At 48.2% G+C, this 15,617-nt stretch overlaps 1 protein-coding gene across 14 annotated transcripts in view; it reads right to left on the reverse strand.

Annotated features, from left to right (window-relative positions):
• Positions 1–7,023: 7,023 nt before the first annotated feature.
• The window catches only part of NFYC (nuclear transcription factor Y subunit gamma), a 64,188-nt gene continuing 55,594 nt past the window's right edge, over positions 7,024–15,617 (reverse strand). For 9 of the 14 annotated variants that reach the window (XM_087446186.1, XM_014784210.2, XM_087446187.1 and 6 more), the window contains exons 7-10: positions 14,902–15,060; positions 11,725–11,832; positions 9,189–9,248; positions 7,024–8,247 (exon numbers count right to left, since the gene is read on the reverse strand). In XM_087446186.1, the coding sequence (XP_087302312.1) occupies positions 7,816–8,247; positions 9,189–9,248; positions 11,725–11,832; positions 14,902–15,060 (759 nt within the window). In that variant the 3' untranslated portion in view covers positions 7,024–7,815. The remainder of the gene's footprint in view (positions 8,248–9,188; positions 9,249–11,724; positions 11,833–14,901; positions 15,061–15,617) is intronic. The other 5 variants (XM_087446183.1, XM_087446191.1, XM_087446190.1 and 2 more) reach the window with 3 other exon arrangements.

Genomic DNA, 15,617 nt, shown 5'->3' on the forward strand with positions numbered 1-15,617 from the left:
TAGCCCTGTGCTGTAGTGTATGTGTGTGTCCAGGTGGGGCGTGGGGATGGCGACGATGTTACAGAGCATGAGGGAGGAAGAGCAAGCTTCGCAAGGGGGACACAGGAGGCCTTGAATGCTAGGCTGAAGGGTCTAGTTTGACCTGAGAGGAATCAGGGAGCCTGGCCAGGGCCTGAGCCTGGGCATGCGGCAGAGCCTGGGGCTCTGCAGGAGAGAGCTCAGGAGTGGTGGAATGGGAGGTTGGCAGTGCCAGGGGTAGAAAGAGCACTGAACTACAAGTCATGGCTGGGCTTCCTGGCTCTACCTCTGGACTAGCTGGTGACTTTGGGCAAGTCACTCCCCCTTGCCCCACCTTCCCCAGCTATCAGGAGGACTGAACGCAATAATGTGTGCAAAAAGTCATGATCGTATAGGAAGCTGTACAGACTTGAACCATAGATTTACCGTTCTTCAGGTGTGTGTTTGGGTGGAGAGGGGAGGTGCTGTGAGAAACCCCTAGTCCTACCAGCTCTTCTCAGTCTGGGAAGGCTCCTAGGAGGAGGGGATTGGAGTCGGGGTTGCTCATGGGGTGATGGCATCACATCTATTATTCACCTCTAGGGATCCACCTCCATTGACAGCAGGAGGAGGAAGTTGGAGAGAAAGACCAAGCCTGCTTCCTTTTCCCAATGTGGCCCTGAGAGGACAAGAGACTTAGGCCACCCAGCAGGTGAGAGGTGCTGGAGGGGCCCGGGGAATTTCTCTCCCCTCAGATCTGGGTGTGTCACTGAGCTCTCCCCAGCCCAGACCAGGATGACCTGCTGGGCCAGTCAGCTCCCAGCCACAGGAAGTGGGGAGGGAGCAGTGTGCTGAGCTCAGCGAAAGTGAACGCCCATTGATCCTCAGGGTTGGAGGTTGGAGGAGACACTGAGAGAGAAGGGGGTGTGGAAAGGAAGGTCAAAGCCATCCCTTCTCATACTGCTCCTCCTCTGTCTTCGGGATTCTTCCTCCTTGACTCCAACTCCTGGGAGACCATGCGGAAGACAACACTATTGCGGTCCTTCTGGGAGGCTCCATGTTCTCTGAGAGCCACTGGGACAGTGGAGTCGGTTGGAAAATGAGGAGGAAGGACTTTTCTGAGTTGCTGAGAGTGCAATGGAGAAAAGCTGCCTGCTTTTGGGAGAAACTTGCAAGTGGGCTCAGGGAGGGAGATGATGTGAATAGGAGGGATTGCAGATGGAGCAGCAGAGAAGGGAGTTCAGAAAAGGGGTGAGACTTGGTAAGGGAGACAAGGGTTCAGGGAGGAGAATGGGGGCTCATAAGGGAGGCTAGGGGCTCAGTGACAGGGCTGGGAGGCCCAGGGAGTGGGACTTCCAGGTCAAATTTGATCAAACACTTATTGAAGTCCCTCCTCCTTAAAATATTAGACATATAAGATAAATTCTGGATAATTAAAAGAATATATATCCAAGCTCAAAAGCAAGAATGAGAAATCTCTAAGGGCCAGAAATGAGAGGGCATTCTGGTGGTGAGCAGGTGAGCAGGAGTTGAAGCTGTACCTCTGAAGAGGGGTTCAGTTTTCCAGCGGGATGGGAAGTGTAGTTCTAAACCCCACCAGTGGCAGGGGCTACAGTAGGCTCCCTGCTTAGAGCTGGGTCTGGGAAAGTGCTGTCTGCCATAAACAGGACTAAGGTATCACTGCCTGCTAGCTACCTGGCCCTGGCATTCGATAAAAAGAGTACCCATCTGAGTATGACACCTCAAGCTTGTCCACATGGGTGGGGGCTCAGAATTTGATATTCACAACATGCCAAAATCCCAAGCCAAGACACTAATATAAGAGCCAGTTTGGGGCAGGTGCACTTCCACATGGCTTGGGCAGATACGACTAAGAAATCATCCCTTAGGGTGGCCTCCATATCCCAGAGTACAATCAGGAAAATGTGCTGAAAATAACTATCTCAAGGATAAACTTCACAACACATAAGAAGAAGACATCTTGAGAGACATCTCTCTCATGGGAGAATTCATACTTAAAGACCTAGAGATAATGGAGCAATCTGAAAGGAAGTTTAATATAGTTAAAATCTTCAAGAAGGTAAAGGAAGGAATAGCATCTATAAAACAAGAACAGAAAGATATCAAACAGGAACATGTAGCAGATATGACAGGAGCTATTTAGGAATTTTAGAAATGAAAACTAAAGTCACTGATATTAAAACAAAATTAGATGGGTGAGTAAATACAGCTGAAGAGAGAATTAGTGAATTAGAAGCTAAGACTGAGGAAATCCTCCTCAGAACAATATAGAGCTTAAACATATGAAAGAAAAGAGACATAGCAGATTGAATGAGAAACTCTAGTTGGAAAGAGTGACTAGGTTCTTTCCAGAAACAAGATGTGAATTTCTAGATTTAAAAGGCCTGCAGACTGCCTAGTAAGATATCTTTAAAAACAAAACAAAACTACATCTAGACACCTTGTAGCCAAAGTGTAGAATATCAAGAATAAAAGGAAATTCTAAAAGCCACCTGAGAGAAAAGATAGCTTATCTACACAGGTCCAATAATTGAATTGACAGTAAGCGTCTCATCAGCAACAACAGATGCCAAAAGACAATGGAATAGTATCTTCAGAGTGCTGAGGGCAAGTAATTGCAAACCTAGAATTCTATACATTGCCAAACCATCATTTAAATAAAGGGCAAAATGAAGACATTTTGACACATACCAGATCTTAGAAAGCTCTGTCCCACAGACCTTCACTGAAAGAGACGTGCCCAGGGGCATGGGGGAGGGGTCGAGAGCTGTAGGGATGATGGGGCTCAGGGCTGCGGAAAGAGGCTGGGCTGTTTGGGACCTCTCCTCAGCACCAGCCAGCCAGAGGAGCCCAGCCCAGCCTGGCCCAGCTGAGTGCCAGCCTTGCTGTCCTCCTATCCCCCATTCCTGGGCCATGGTAGTGGCCCAGCACCCAAGCTGGGGGGTAACGCTGCCAGCACGGCTCAGGGGGCCTTGAGGAGGCCACACCCACATTGCCCATGTGCCCAGGCACTTGACCTCCACCTTAGGGTCCTCTCCTCCTGGGAGGTCAGATGCCACCTTACAGAGGCTTATGGATGCCTGGCGTGGTGGGACAAAGGGTAGGTCCCTACCCAGGAGTTGGGGCGGGGGGGGCCGGTGTTCTCATTCTCTGTAGGAAAAGAATCACAGACAGGGAGGACGAGACCGATGGGGCTGAGCCAGCTGGGACAGGAGGCTTCTTGGAGCATCTGGCTCGACTCAACCAGCTGGTGCTCTTGGCTAATTTCTTAGTCTTTTTGAGCCTCAGTTTCTCACTTATAAAATGAGGAGAATACCTACCTAATGAGGATGTGAAGATGAAATGAGATAATCCATTTAGGTACCAAGCTTTATATATATTTTCCTACAAAGAAATTTCTTAAAAGAATCATCTCCTGGCCGGCCCTGTGGCTTAGCGGTTAAGTGCGCACGCTCCACTGCTGGCGGCCCGGGTTTGGATCCCGGGTGCGCACCGACGCACCGCTTCTCTGGCGGTGCTGAGGCCGTGTCCCACATACGGCAACTAGAAGGATGTGCAACTAAGACATACAACTATCTACTGGGGCTTTGGGGGGGAAAAATAAATAAATAAATAAAATTATAAAAAAAAAAAAAAAAAAAGAATCATCTCCATCTAATACCCCTGCCTAGCATATTATCAGTGCTCAGTAACAAACTGTTAACAAGAAAAAAGCAACAGTGAGAGCCAACGAGCAGAGGTGGGATGGTGTGCAGTGCTGGAGGCCCTGTCGGCAGGGAAGGGTTCATGTTCCTCCACTCACTCATCAGTTACTGTTATTCTCTTGCTGCCAGGCCCTGTGCTGGGCCCTGGAGGTGGCAGAGATGACCCTGAACTGGAGGAGGACCATCTGTAAGGAAGACAACCAAAACCAGAAAATTCTAACAGTGATAAGGTGTTTCTTCAGAGCCTAAATGGTCTTGTGTTTGTTGTCTCTCTCTCCCATTCCCACCTCTCCCCCTGCCCCCAACCCAATATAAGCTCCGTGATAGCACAAACCTCTTGACTTGTTTTCAGCTGTCGTCACAATGTCCAAAACAATGTCTGACACACAGAAAGTGCCAAAGAAATATTTGCTGAATGACTGTGTATATGAGCACTAATAATAGAGGCTGTAGAAGTTGCTACAGGAGCATTGAAGAGGTCTTTGATAACTCTGCCCCAGGAATTAGAAGTTTCTCAGCAAGGGCCATTTAAATTAGGCCTTGATGGATGTATAGGAGATCAATAAGTAGAAAAGGAAGTAAAAGGACATTCCAGGCATTGGGGCCAGTACACTCTGAAAATATGGAGGTGAATTCAGGGACCAGTAATTGAGTGTGACAGGAGAAGAGTGCAGGAGAGAGGGGAGTGGAAAGACACAAAGCTGGGGAGATGGGAAGGGCCTTGAATGAACTTGGGCTGTCAGAAAGTCCTTATTGAAATCTAACCACCTACCCTGAAGTAATGCTCTGGAGAGGGTAGTGTTTCCAGTCCTCACTGTTGCCCTAGGGAGGCCCCTCCCTTCAAAAGTTAAAGAGTCTTGTCCGGAAGAGGGTTAAGGATCTAGCACCCATTGAGAAAGGAGACAGTTCTACCCTGTAGTTCCCAGAATTGTCTCAAGTTGGGTGAGGGTGGGACAGGGCACTTCCCAGAGACTTGGGTGAGTGCTGCATGCTGCCCTCTTGTGGCCTCTGCAGAACTGAGCAGCAAGGAGGCAAGCAAGGTGGTCTGTTCATAATCCCAGGGGCCTCCAGTCTCCTCCATCAGCCTCTTGGAAACCACCAGCTGCCAGACTAGATCCAATTGCTTTATTTATTCCACAGTGGCCAGTGGGTTTGGGGAGACAGAGTAAAAGGAGTCAGCAGTCACATTTAGTAAAGCCTTGTTCTTACACACACACTCTCTCTCTCTCCCTCTCTCCCCCTCTCCCTCCTTTGGCCAGCTATGTATGCACAAGAAGTCAGGAGACCAATGTTTCGGTTTCAGCTCCACCTCTATTCATGGAGTGACCTTGGGCAAGTCACTGTACTTCGCTGGGCCTCCCATGTCTCCATCTGTAACACAGGGATCACAATCCCCCTTCTTGTCTCGCCTGCAGGGTCACCGTGAAGATCATCGGGAGGACGGATGTTGCAAGAGCTAGGAAAAATGTTGGAAGAATGCTCCGGATGTAAGGGGATCGTGCTGGGTATTAGACAGGGGCTCTCTTGGGCTGCACCAAAGCATTTGTTTACACCCTGATGGGCCCGGCTGGCGGGGAAATTTAAAGGGAAAGAGCTCAGCAAGGAAGCTGCTTGCCAATCACTACTGATCGAAACATCTCCAAAATAAGCATGGAAGTCTATGGGAAAATGAGGACCATTGACTGGCCTGAAATTCCAATTACACTTGGGTTTTCAAGAATGAGTCAAAGAGCAGCAAGGTGGTACAGTGCAGTGCCTCAATGTGGGGGTTTAGCCAGGAAATGAAACAGCTTAGCTCCTCCCGTTTCTCTGAGGCCAGTGCCCCTTCTGTGCGCTCCCGCTTGCTCTCTCCCCCCCCACATAGGGCTGGGCACGCAGCTAATCAGTGGATATTTGCATGTCTCTCACTGAGATGTGTTTGGGTACAGGACAGTGAGAAAGACCAGATGACCCCATGCAGAGAAACGTCCAGAGCTAGAATGAAGATAACTGGATACAGGAGGAGGAGGGGCATTGAACTTCAGAGCCAGAAGCCTGTGGGGCTGCCCCAGACTCACTCATGGTGACACTATCACCTGCCTCACCTACCCTGATGACACTGGAGGGGTACCATGTATTCAAAACCTTAAAACTAGGAAAATCTTTGCTTTTGCAAAAGAATGTTATTTTTCTTGCTTTCATAGTGTGAATCTCTTACCTGGTCCCGTCTCTGTTTTGGTGGCCAGGAAGCCCAGGATCAAAGGCAAAACCTAATTCTAACAACTACATAGGTTTTTATGGCCAGAGTATTTGTATTCTTGTATTAAGATTCTGATTTCCTACTCAATTATATCCTTCCTAATTCTAATTTGCCACATTTTATTTCATTGTGTATTGTTTTTCATGTAAGCCATCTTAATTTTTCTTGTGGAATAAGGTAAGGTACACTTAGGTAAATGGTTGAAAATGGAATCGATGACATAGATATCCAAGTACTTAACCATCGTTGACAGTGGGGGATATTTGGGGAATTATAAGGGCATCAGGGTCGGAGTTGAAATCATCTAATATTAAAACCTCTTCTCCATCCCAACCCCTGACTCTCCCAGTCTTTGAGTCAGTCCCAAAAAGAAGGGAGTTGCCCAAGGTTTTATGGCATATTACTGTCAGAGAAGAAATTAACACCTACTTTTATTGGCACCCAGTTCTCTGCTCTTCCCAGGAGAACAGGCCTCATTCTAGAAAGGATGGTATGGTAAAGGTAAGAAAAATGGCTCACCACTGGCCTCTATGGCCAATGAAGAAGTGGAATGCTCTTTCTATTCTTCCTGCTTCAATTAATAGGAAGCAGGCCCTGGCTGTAGAACCCTTCTGATCTGTGGCTGACAGGAGCTTGGGCTGCCCTCCACGGCAGATGCCACTGGGCACGGCCACAGCAGGCAGCTCAGAGTGCCAGCCTATGCCAGGGCAGGAGTGGAGGGATTTACTTGGGTCCTTGTCTGAAAGACAGAGAGCTTTCTCCATGAGAGATGCTCTCTTGACCCTCCAACAGAGCAAACACAGCTCAATCTGGCCCACATGCGGTAGTCTAGGAAGTAAGGCAGGCAGGCACCTCTGAGCAGCAACTAGACTGTGATGAAGCTCATTTTTAAAATCAGCTGACGGCCTGAGTTCGAATCAGATATGCAGTTTAAGTTCCCTTAGCTTTGGACACCCCTCCCTCCTTCAGACACTCACCGTGAGGGCAAACAAATTTTTCCAAGCCTTTCCCAAGGAAAGTGGCCCCATAAATGCCCCCCGACACAGAAACCCAGACTCTAAATTATTTAAAATGAGATTTATTGCATTTCATGCAGTTTGAAGTCCATGCAGCAATGGAGACTAGCACAATTTTTAATGCATTTAAAAAATAAAATAAAAAATAGGTGGGTCGGGGGGGCAAACGCACAAAGTTCTAGTCTCCTTGGGTCCCTGGAAGATAAGGGTTTGGGAATGAAACCATCCAGTCTGGTGGCAAATGAGTTCATCTCTTAAAAGCAAGGAATGTTTCCATGGCTTCTGGATGCCAATACGCAGACGTCTGGGGCAAGAGCAGGGCACAGGGGGAGGACTAGTAGTGAAAAAGAAGCTACACGCGTTCACCTAATTTAATCTGAGGGCAGCACAAGGCAGCAAATCTTGGGGGCAGCAGCTGTTCCAAGAATCAGGAGATAACATATACCCCTGAGAAGATTTGCTCCTATAAAGAAGTGGCAGTAAGAACCAAAAAAAAAGAAAACAAAAGAAATATTTCTTTAACCACACTCTTCACGAAAATGCCATAAATATGTCGTTTAATATTTTCATTTCATAGCATTGGACACACAGCTCAACATATTGAAATATTGATTCCTTGGAGAAAAAAAATGAAAAAAAAAAAAAAAGAAATAAAAAATATTGCATCTTTCTGTTGGAGAATCTCGGCGCCCAGATGTCGGGCGTAGTGCACCAGTGTCCTAGCCTGCTGGAGGCGCTGAGGTCGGCCGGGTCCTCTGGGGAGGGACTCTGTGCCCTTCGCCCGGGGCTGTATGGCAAAAATTGTGTTGGGTGTCCTTGGCCTTGCCAGCTCAGGCCCTCAGTCGCCGGTCACCTGGGGGGTCTGCCCGTCGGAGGGCTGGTTGGCTGACTGGATGAACATGGGTTGGGCGAGGTCCTGGCCGGCAGGCATGGTGACTTGCTGGATCTGGTAGAGCTGCTGCGAGGGGTGGAGAGGAGAGAGTGAGGTCACCCCTGGGAGAGGGGCATGCAGCTCCCTATGGGCCTCGAGTTGGTTGGGGGCCCCAGATACCTCAACCACCACCCACTGCAAGGCGTCAGAGGGAGGAGGGGATGTGGAGCTCTGCTGGGGTTGGGAGCAGCAGACACAGGAGGCACCAGCCCGGTGGGAGGGGGTGTGTGTGGTGGGCGGGGAAGAGGTGCAGGGAGTTGCATTTCCTGTGGCTTTCACTTCTCTGGGCTCTGCCTCTCCCGTTAGCTCAGAGCCTCGAGCTTGCTGCACGCTGTTCCTCTGTGACAAACACAAGCAATTCGAACCACTGTACCAGCAGCTTGGAAGTCAGCATTTCCCCAACTCTTTTGGTAATCCTCACTGGCAGAGGCAGTAGGATTACCCCCTCTCCTCCTTTCCTCAGAGTATCTGGCTTAGGTTGAGGCTACGCTGAACCTGCATTTCCTACACGGGCCCAGCTGAGGAGGTGGCCTGGGATTAAGCACTTACTACAGCCAAGACCAGTGAGGGATGGAGAAGATGCTCACATAGCCACTATGGAAGGTTAGGGCCAAGTGGACACTTGATTTCTCAGGTGTCCCCAAAAGAAACCAAAATCAAGACCCCCTGCCACAGGAGCCCTAGCATATGAGCCTAGCACCTGGTGTTGGCAAAAGCCAGAGGGGGGTCCTGTTGCCAGCTCCTCTCCCTTCTGGGCAGCAGAGAACACAAGCTTGGGCATGTCTCTGGGACCAAGTGTGAGGGGAAAGGCAGAGGGAAAAGGGAAGATTCTTTCCTCGTGTGAGTTTAGAATTACTGAATTCCAGGAACCAAAAGAGCTTGAGAGATCACATGTTCTCTGCATTTCAACTGATCCATGTTATTAAAAAGCAGCATGGCTTAGAGAAAAACTAGTCCTACAGAGGATGCATTCTAGTCCTGGTTCTGCAATGAACAGCTGAGCGAGCAGACAAGGCACTTCCCATCTCTAGGGCTCAGTCTACTTATCTGTAAAAGGGGGACTGGGGCTATATAATGTCTAAGATTATTTGCAGCTCCCACAAGTCTATAACTAAAGGATAGTCACCCTGATTTAAAGACTGCACCTGTTTTAACAATTTCTGTCCACTCATTGTTAACAGAAGATGGGACAGTTGCCCTAACCATCCAAACTCACAGATATCACCCACTACTCCCCACAACTCCTCACCCTCTGCCCCTCCCCAGGCTGGGTGTCCTACCTGTCCATCTGTGAACTGGCTGAACTGCTGCTGTCCTTGCTGGACCTCTGTCTGTGTGATCTGTAGGAATCAAGATGACAGAGTAGGCATGTCAGCTGCAGGCTCTATGTAGTCCACGAGCCCACCACCAAGGAGAGAGATGTGAAGATCAAAGGAGACAAAGCATATAAAGTGCCCAGAATGAGGCCTGGCATAGAACATGTGCTTGATGAGTAGGCGAGAGCAGGGGCCCCGCCCTCCCCACCCCCTGGCACTGATGGCTACTCGGAGCTGGCACCACATAGAGGACCCTGGACTAATATACAACTTCTACAACCATCTCTCTTAATGCCCATCTACTCCCCCCCTTGTTTACCGCAAGGTCTTCGTGGGGCCTGAGGCTCAAGTCAAACAAAACACCTAGCTCCTAGGTGCTGACATGACAGGGCATAACATTTACGGTTTAGGCAGAAACCCTAAGAGTCTGTCTTTCGGCCAGTGAAGGCCGACTGCAAAACACAGGGCAAAGTGCCAAATGGTCCCTTTCATTCTTAGAAGGTGGGCTCCAAACCAAACCCATATCACCCAGATTATCTGACTGGAATATGACACACCCTGGCGAACAGGTAGCCTTGGCCCTGCAAGCCCTTGTGGCAAACCTATGAAGTACTTTTTCCGAGAGAGGCCACGTGCAGCCCTCTGGGCGGGGGGGCCGGCAGGGGTGGAGGGGGCGGTAGCAAGGAAAACATTTATTACATGTACTTAAAATCTTAAGTGGGGACTTTAAAAGAAATTTACTGACACGCAGAACTACATCATATATAACGCTAGCTGCTGGAGACAGCCTGGTAGACTAGAAAGAAGACTGACGCGTGCCTGTGTGCGTATGTGTATCTATGGAACACGTGACTAGTAATGTCCTCTGTGTACCATCTCCTGAAATCATCACAGCCAACCAGCAAGGTAAAGACTGTCCTCTCGAGTGTCCTCACAACCGCCAAAAACAACCCAGCAGGCCTAGACATGAGGCTATGAGGAGCAAGAAGGGGACAGGTGTGAAAGAGCGTCTTACTCTTTCAGGTGTGAGGGGTTCTTACAATTGTTCCTGTTTTGGGTCTTTCTCCTCCCACCAGTCTATAAGCTGTTTGAGGGCAGGAACTAAGTTTTGTCTTTATACCTCTCAATGCAAAGGAAGTATTCAAGATACGTCTACAGAATAAATGAATGACCCTGAGACAAATGGAAAATACTGCTCATAGATGAGAAGGTTAACTGTGCCCTGTGGCCAGACAGGAGTGCCCTTCACATAAGCTGAGAAGAAAGTTTCATTTACCTTTACATCCCTTTACATATTATTTATTCAGCATTCATTCAACAAACATTTACTGAGCACCTACCAAGTGCAGGTTGTCATGATTACAGTCTCTTGTTAGGCAGACTCTGACTGCCCTCAGGTGCCGTCTTCTTGCTTCTCCTCTCTGTACACCCAACTCTCCCTAGCTTTAGTTCTGGTCCCAAAACTGACCTCTGGGAAATCAAGAACTCTTCCTTTTCATTTCCTCCCACCCCATGCCATAAAAAGTTTTTGGATCCCAGGTTAGAATCTCACAAGGTTTTTTTTTTTTTCAAGAAGATAGAGTGGGGTGGTACCCAAGGGTATGACCAGTCTTGAGATCTGATTCCAAGTCAGTGAACCCCAAGGAAATTAGCGAGAAGCCCAAGTCCTTCTGTGAGCCAAGGAATGGGTTTAGAGTGGGCCCTTTAATAATCCCAGAGACTATATGGAACTCAGAAGCTTTGCTTTTGGCTCATTCCTCATATTTTTCCAAATGAGATCTTTAGAGACCTGCTCTACAAACTCAGCTCTGTCACCACTGTCAATAGATACATCACCAGAAACGCAACTGGGCCAGATGGGTCCAGCTCTTAAACGATTGCTGCTTTTTTTGGGTCTGAGGCAAAAGAATCCATTAACAACACCTCCCCCTTGACCAGCATCCCCTAGCCCCCGCAAATGATGTCCATGTCCCCCAACTCCCAAGGTCAGGGAAGCAGCCCCCTCAGCACCTGTGGCTCATGGCCTTCAATATCTTAGGGCATGAGAGGTGATGAGGGGGGTAATCTCTGCTTAGGAGGTGCATGAGGAGGTGGGGTAAAATCTAAGTAAGCTTTCCAAAGGGCACAGGAGGTGCCAGAACACAACCGCTATTCAGGTTTAAAGATGGAAACTCAGCCTGACTGAGGCAGTCCGTCAAGACGCTTCCTCTGGTCAGACATGCACACACACACATTAGACTTTCTTCAAGTATCCTTGAGACTTCCTTTGCCTTGCATTTCTGTGTCCCTTGAGAACAAGATGGTAAGAGAGACACTTTGAAGCCAATCCTCCAATAAACCCCATCTGTTCTTTGGGGTGCAGAATAGATGTGCAGGGTGTGGAGGTGGCTCTTGCTGAAGGATGAGGTGGTGAGAGAGTGGTGTGCTGAGCACTCCTGTCCGGTTAGAAGCCAGCTTCTGTTGGTCCCCAGCTCAAGCTCTGCATCTCTGAGGCACATACCTGTTGCGCATTGGTGGCAAGCGTCTGGATCTGTCCCTGCACAACTTGCGTGCCTGATACAGGCTGGGCTAAGCGAATATACTGCAGCTGGCCAGCATTCAGCTGCACCTAGGGCAGGGCAGAGATAACAGACCACAGCAGACTGAGTGCAACCTCAAATGGGCAAACTTTCCATGACCAGAGATGGTGATAGTCCCCTACCACCCCCTGAAAAGTTCCTTTTTTGTTAACAAAGGTCAAAATAAGCAAAACCACATCATCTCCACTTCATGAGTCACACAACACAAAAGAAGATATGTTCCCTGAATGGACCTGGAAACAATTCCCAGAGGATCTGGGCACATATGTGAGAACAGCATGGCTGCCCCCTCAGAATTCACTGGCTCTTAGCTGTCTGCTCACAATTTATCTCAGGATTTTATCCAGAGACTGTCTGACATGATTGGAATGCTTGTACCTTAAGTGTGGGCCTTTCTCGCCTCCATCCCCACACTTCCCCATCCCAGTTCCCAGGATGGCTGACCTAATATTGAGAAGAGCTCCAGTGTCCTCCAGGAGCCCAAAGCAGATGGCCATCACTCCGTGCCACAGCCCTAGTACTGCCCAACCCCATACTGCACATCTTGGAAGAAAAAGCTGGCCTGCCTCACCATCTCTGTCCCCCAGAGCCAGGACCAACGGGGGTCTCTGTGACTTTTAGGATCCTTGGTGTTCAGCACTAGCTTCTGGCCAAACACCTCCCAAGGGGAAGATGAATCAATCAACTTTTCACAGAAAACCCAATCATGGGAAACCAAAGCTACAAAAATGCCCTTAGAGTCCCTCATGCTTAAGATTAAGTCTCAGATAATACAATAATACCACATTCTGCATTTAATTGTGTGCTAAAAGCATTAACTCAGGCTCTTAACACTCCAGTGTACCATAAAAGTATTAGTGCTTCGAGCGTGAGGATGAGGAGATGACCAAGGCGGTTACAACATGAGAGGAACTGTGGCTCAGCAGAAACGAGTTAGCAGAAGAGGACTGCGTTCACACTCGGGACTTGAGGGGTGAAAGAGGTTCCCGGAAGACTGGCAGATTTGGTCTTTTTCTCTGTCTGGGGGCTCAGCCTGCCTCTGTTGCAAGGGTGAGCTTCTCGAAGCTAACAGGCAAGTCATGCCTTTGTCCTGGAGCAAATTTTCCCCTACCTTTAAGAGCTAACTTCATTGCAGGGAATTTTACTTCCACAAGGAAAATGCTGATAGGATGAAGCTACACTCCTGCATGCAGTGTTAAATCAAACTGCTCTGAAACTTCCAGCCTCAAAGAGGATTTGAACCACCAAGAAAAGACTGACACTGAAGTTCCTGGCAGACCAGAATTGTCCGCTTAAGGCAAGATTGAGGGACACAAAATCTAAACCCGTTAAGAATCTGATTCAAAGGAGACAGGGCAAGATACTGTGACTTGCAGTCATTTCTTTCCTGAGAATACGCCAAGGGTTGCTGCTGGGAAGTTGTGAGGCCAGGCCCAAACTCCCCACCTAAATTCCATAATGCAGCTTCCAGGCAACAACGTCAAGTTGCTTGTGGGGATGAAGACAGCTGGGTGGAGGCTTGGGAAATCTCATCTGCCCAGACTGATGGTGGCTGGTCCCAGGAGTCAGCAGAACTCCAGCCAAGGAACACAAGATGAAATACTAAAGTCTTGTCCTAGAAGTGGGGGAAGGTGTACTGACAGCCATAGGGATTTTACATTTCCCAGCTGGGAAGAGCTCTTTGCAAAAACTCAAATGTGATTGGAAAGCTGTGAGCCAAAGAGTTCCAAGCAGTTCTTAGAAGCAAGAAGTTCTTCTTTTAGGCTTAGGTTTAGACATCTGGTGATGCTCTGTCCCTTAGTCCATCTACCACAAGGTTAGATAGGTCTGGGGATCCTCACAGCTTTTTTACGTTAATTACAGAGCAAATAATCCTACCCGCTGGGCTTTCAAAAGAGAAGCAAAGTTTCCTTCCTGAAGGTCATCACGATCGTGAGTACTCTGAGTTCAGAAACGCCGACTCCTGCAGAAGGTATCTGAGAACAGTGAAGACGAGGTCCTGCATTCTGCAACAAATCTCCGATGCTAAAGCTCTGTGCCCCAGAGGGTTAAAAACACGCTGCGAAGGGAGAACTCTACTCTGGCTTAAATGAACTTGTTCTGGTGCCTTCACATACAAAAATGAGAACCATTCAAGAGAGAGGTCTTGGGGTTGGCTGAAACAGTGAAGCAAGGCACCTGGAATTGATGGATATTGGATGCGTGAGCGTGCGTGTGTGTATGTGTGTGTGTGAGCGGGAGGGGGAGAGAGAGAGACATCGACACAGAAGAGACACAGATGCACATTCTCCACTTTTCTAAGCTTTCTCTTGACCTATTACTATGTTAATAAAAAGAACAGTTCTAAAAACAGAGTTGAGGATACTTTTTGAGCTTTTTTCAAAGAGGAAGTGGTTAACCAAGTCCAAGTGAGTTTCTCTATCTGCCTACATTTCATTTACAATAGGAAGGGCAGGGGCAGGAAATAGGAGGACTGCTCCATGTCACTCACTCTCCACAATTTTTGGTGGAAAAATGACCAATGTATAGACGGCAAGTGTTAAGGATATTTTTTACAAAAGAACAAGTAAAAAGGTCAACAAATCTAAGAAATGAAATCCCTCAAGGCACACAGGAAGCAGATCGGTCCACAGCAAAGGAATGGATAAGTTAAATGAAAGCCAAAAATACACTTTGCTGCAGGCTCCACTGGGAACTGACTCATGAATATGCAACAAGTGTATTTATGGCCTTCCCTACACACCTCCCTCTTATTCTCTGCTAATCAAAAGACAGGACTGCCTCACAGGGCCTTTGGGCCTTGGCATGGAATCGTGGTTACAATGATTTCTCTGCATAGGTGGAGTGAGGGGAACTTGAGAGGAGCTGCCCTACAGTGGTGAACCCAAACTCCGATTAAAGGAAAGCAGTGAGTAAACAGTGGAGCGGTCTGGCATAACGGGAATACAGGTTAAAAAAAAGTGTGTGTGTATACATACATACACATACGTACATACAATATTATATATATGTGTGTGTGTGTGTATAAAATCTTTACTATTTCCTGTTGTAACCCTGAGCACAGTGCCATGCAGACCTGGAGGCGGGGCAGGGCTTACCGGGATCTGCTGGATCTCTCCTGTGTTCGTGATGATCTGCTGCATCACCTGCATAGTCTGTCCAGTGCCGCTCTGGGCCTGCTGGGCTTGACCCTGCGGCTGGGCCTGGACTATCTGCACCTGCTGACCTTCGCCAACCTGCATGGTCACGGGTGTGGTCTGCAAAGAAGAGTCATGAGAAAGCTGATTGAGCTCTGGCTCAGAGCCAGCAGGCTTACTAAGGGGTCAACAAGGAGCAGTTAACTAGGAGCAAACCCCCTTCATGAATGCCTGCACTCATCGCAATACTAATAAAAATACTCAACCTACAGAGTCCTTTGGCTTAGAGCACTGTTAAAGTCACTCTCCAAAATAAAAGATGGGAAAGCCAAACAGATTTTTAGGCTCATAATATTTGCCTAGGCCCCAAACATCTCTATGCTTCAAATGTTACAAGTTTTCAAGCCCGTTCAATGATAGAAAGGCACATACAGTACAAAAGAATCAAAAGCAACCATGACAGTTCACTTGAGAAATGGCCAAAGTCAAATCTGGAGCAGGAGAATTTGGAGGGCAAACTAAATAGAAAATGGAGTCAGTGTGAACTTACTAATTTCAGGATCCTGGGTTCCTTCTTAGGTATGCAAGACATTGGAAGGAAAATAAAGTGCACACTGGCTTTCACCCTCATTCAAGCAGCAGACAGACTCCAGCCCACACCAGCCAGCTGGCTGCCC

Source organism: Ceratotherium simum, chromosome 22 (genome assembly GCF_057802395.1).
Source record: "Ceratotherium simum simum isolate JZ-2026a chromosome 22, ASM5780239v1, whole genome shotgun sequence".
NCBI lineage: Eukaryota > Metazoa > Chordata > Mammalia > Perissodactyla > Rhinocerotidae > Ceratotherium > Ceratotherium simum.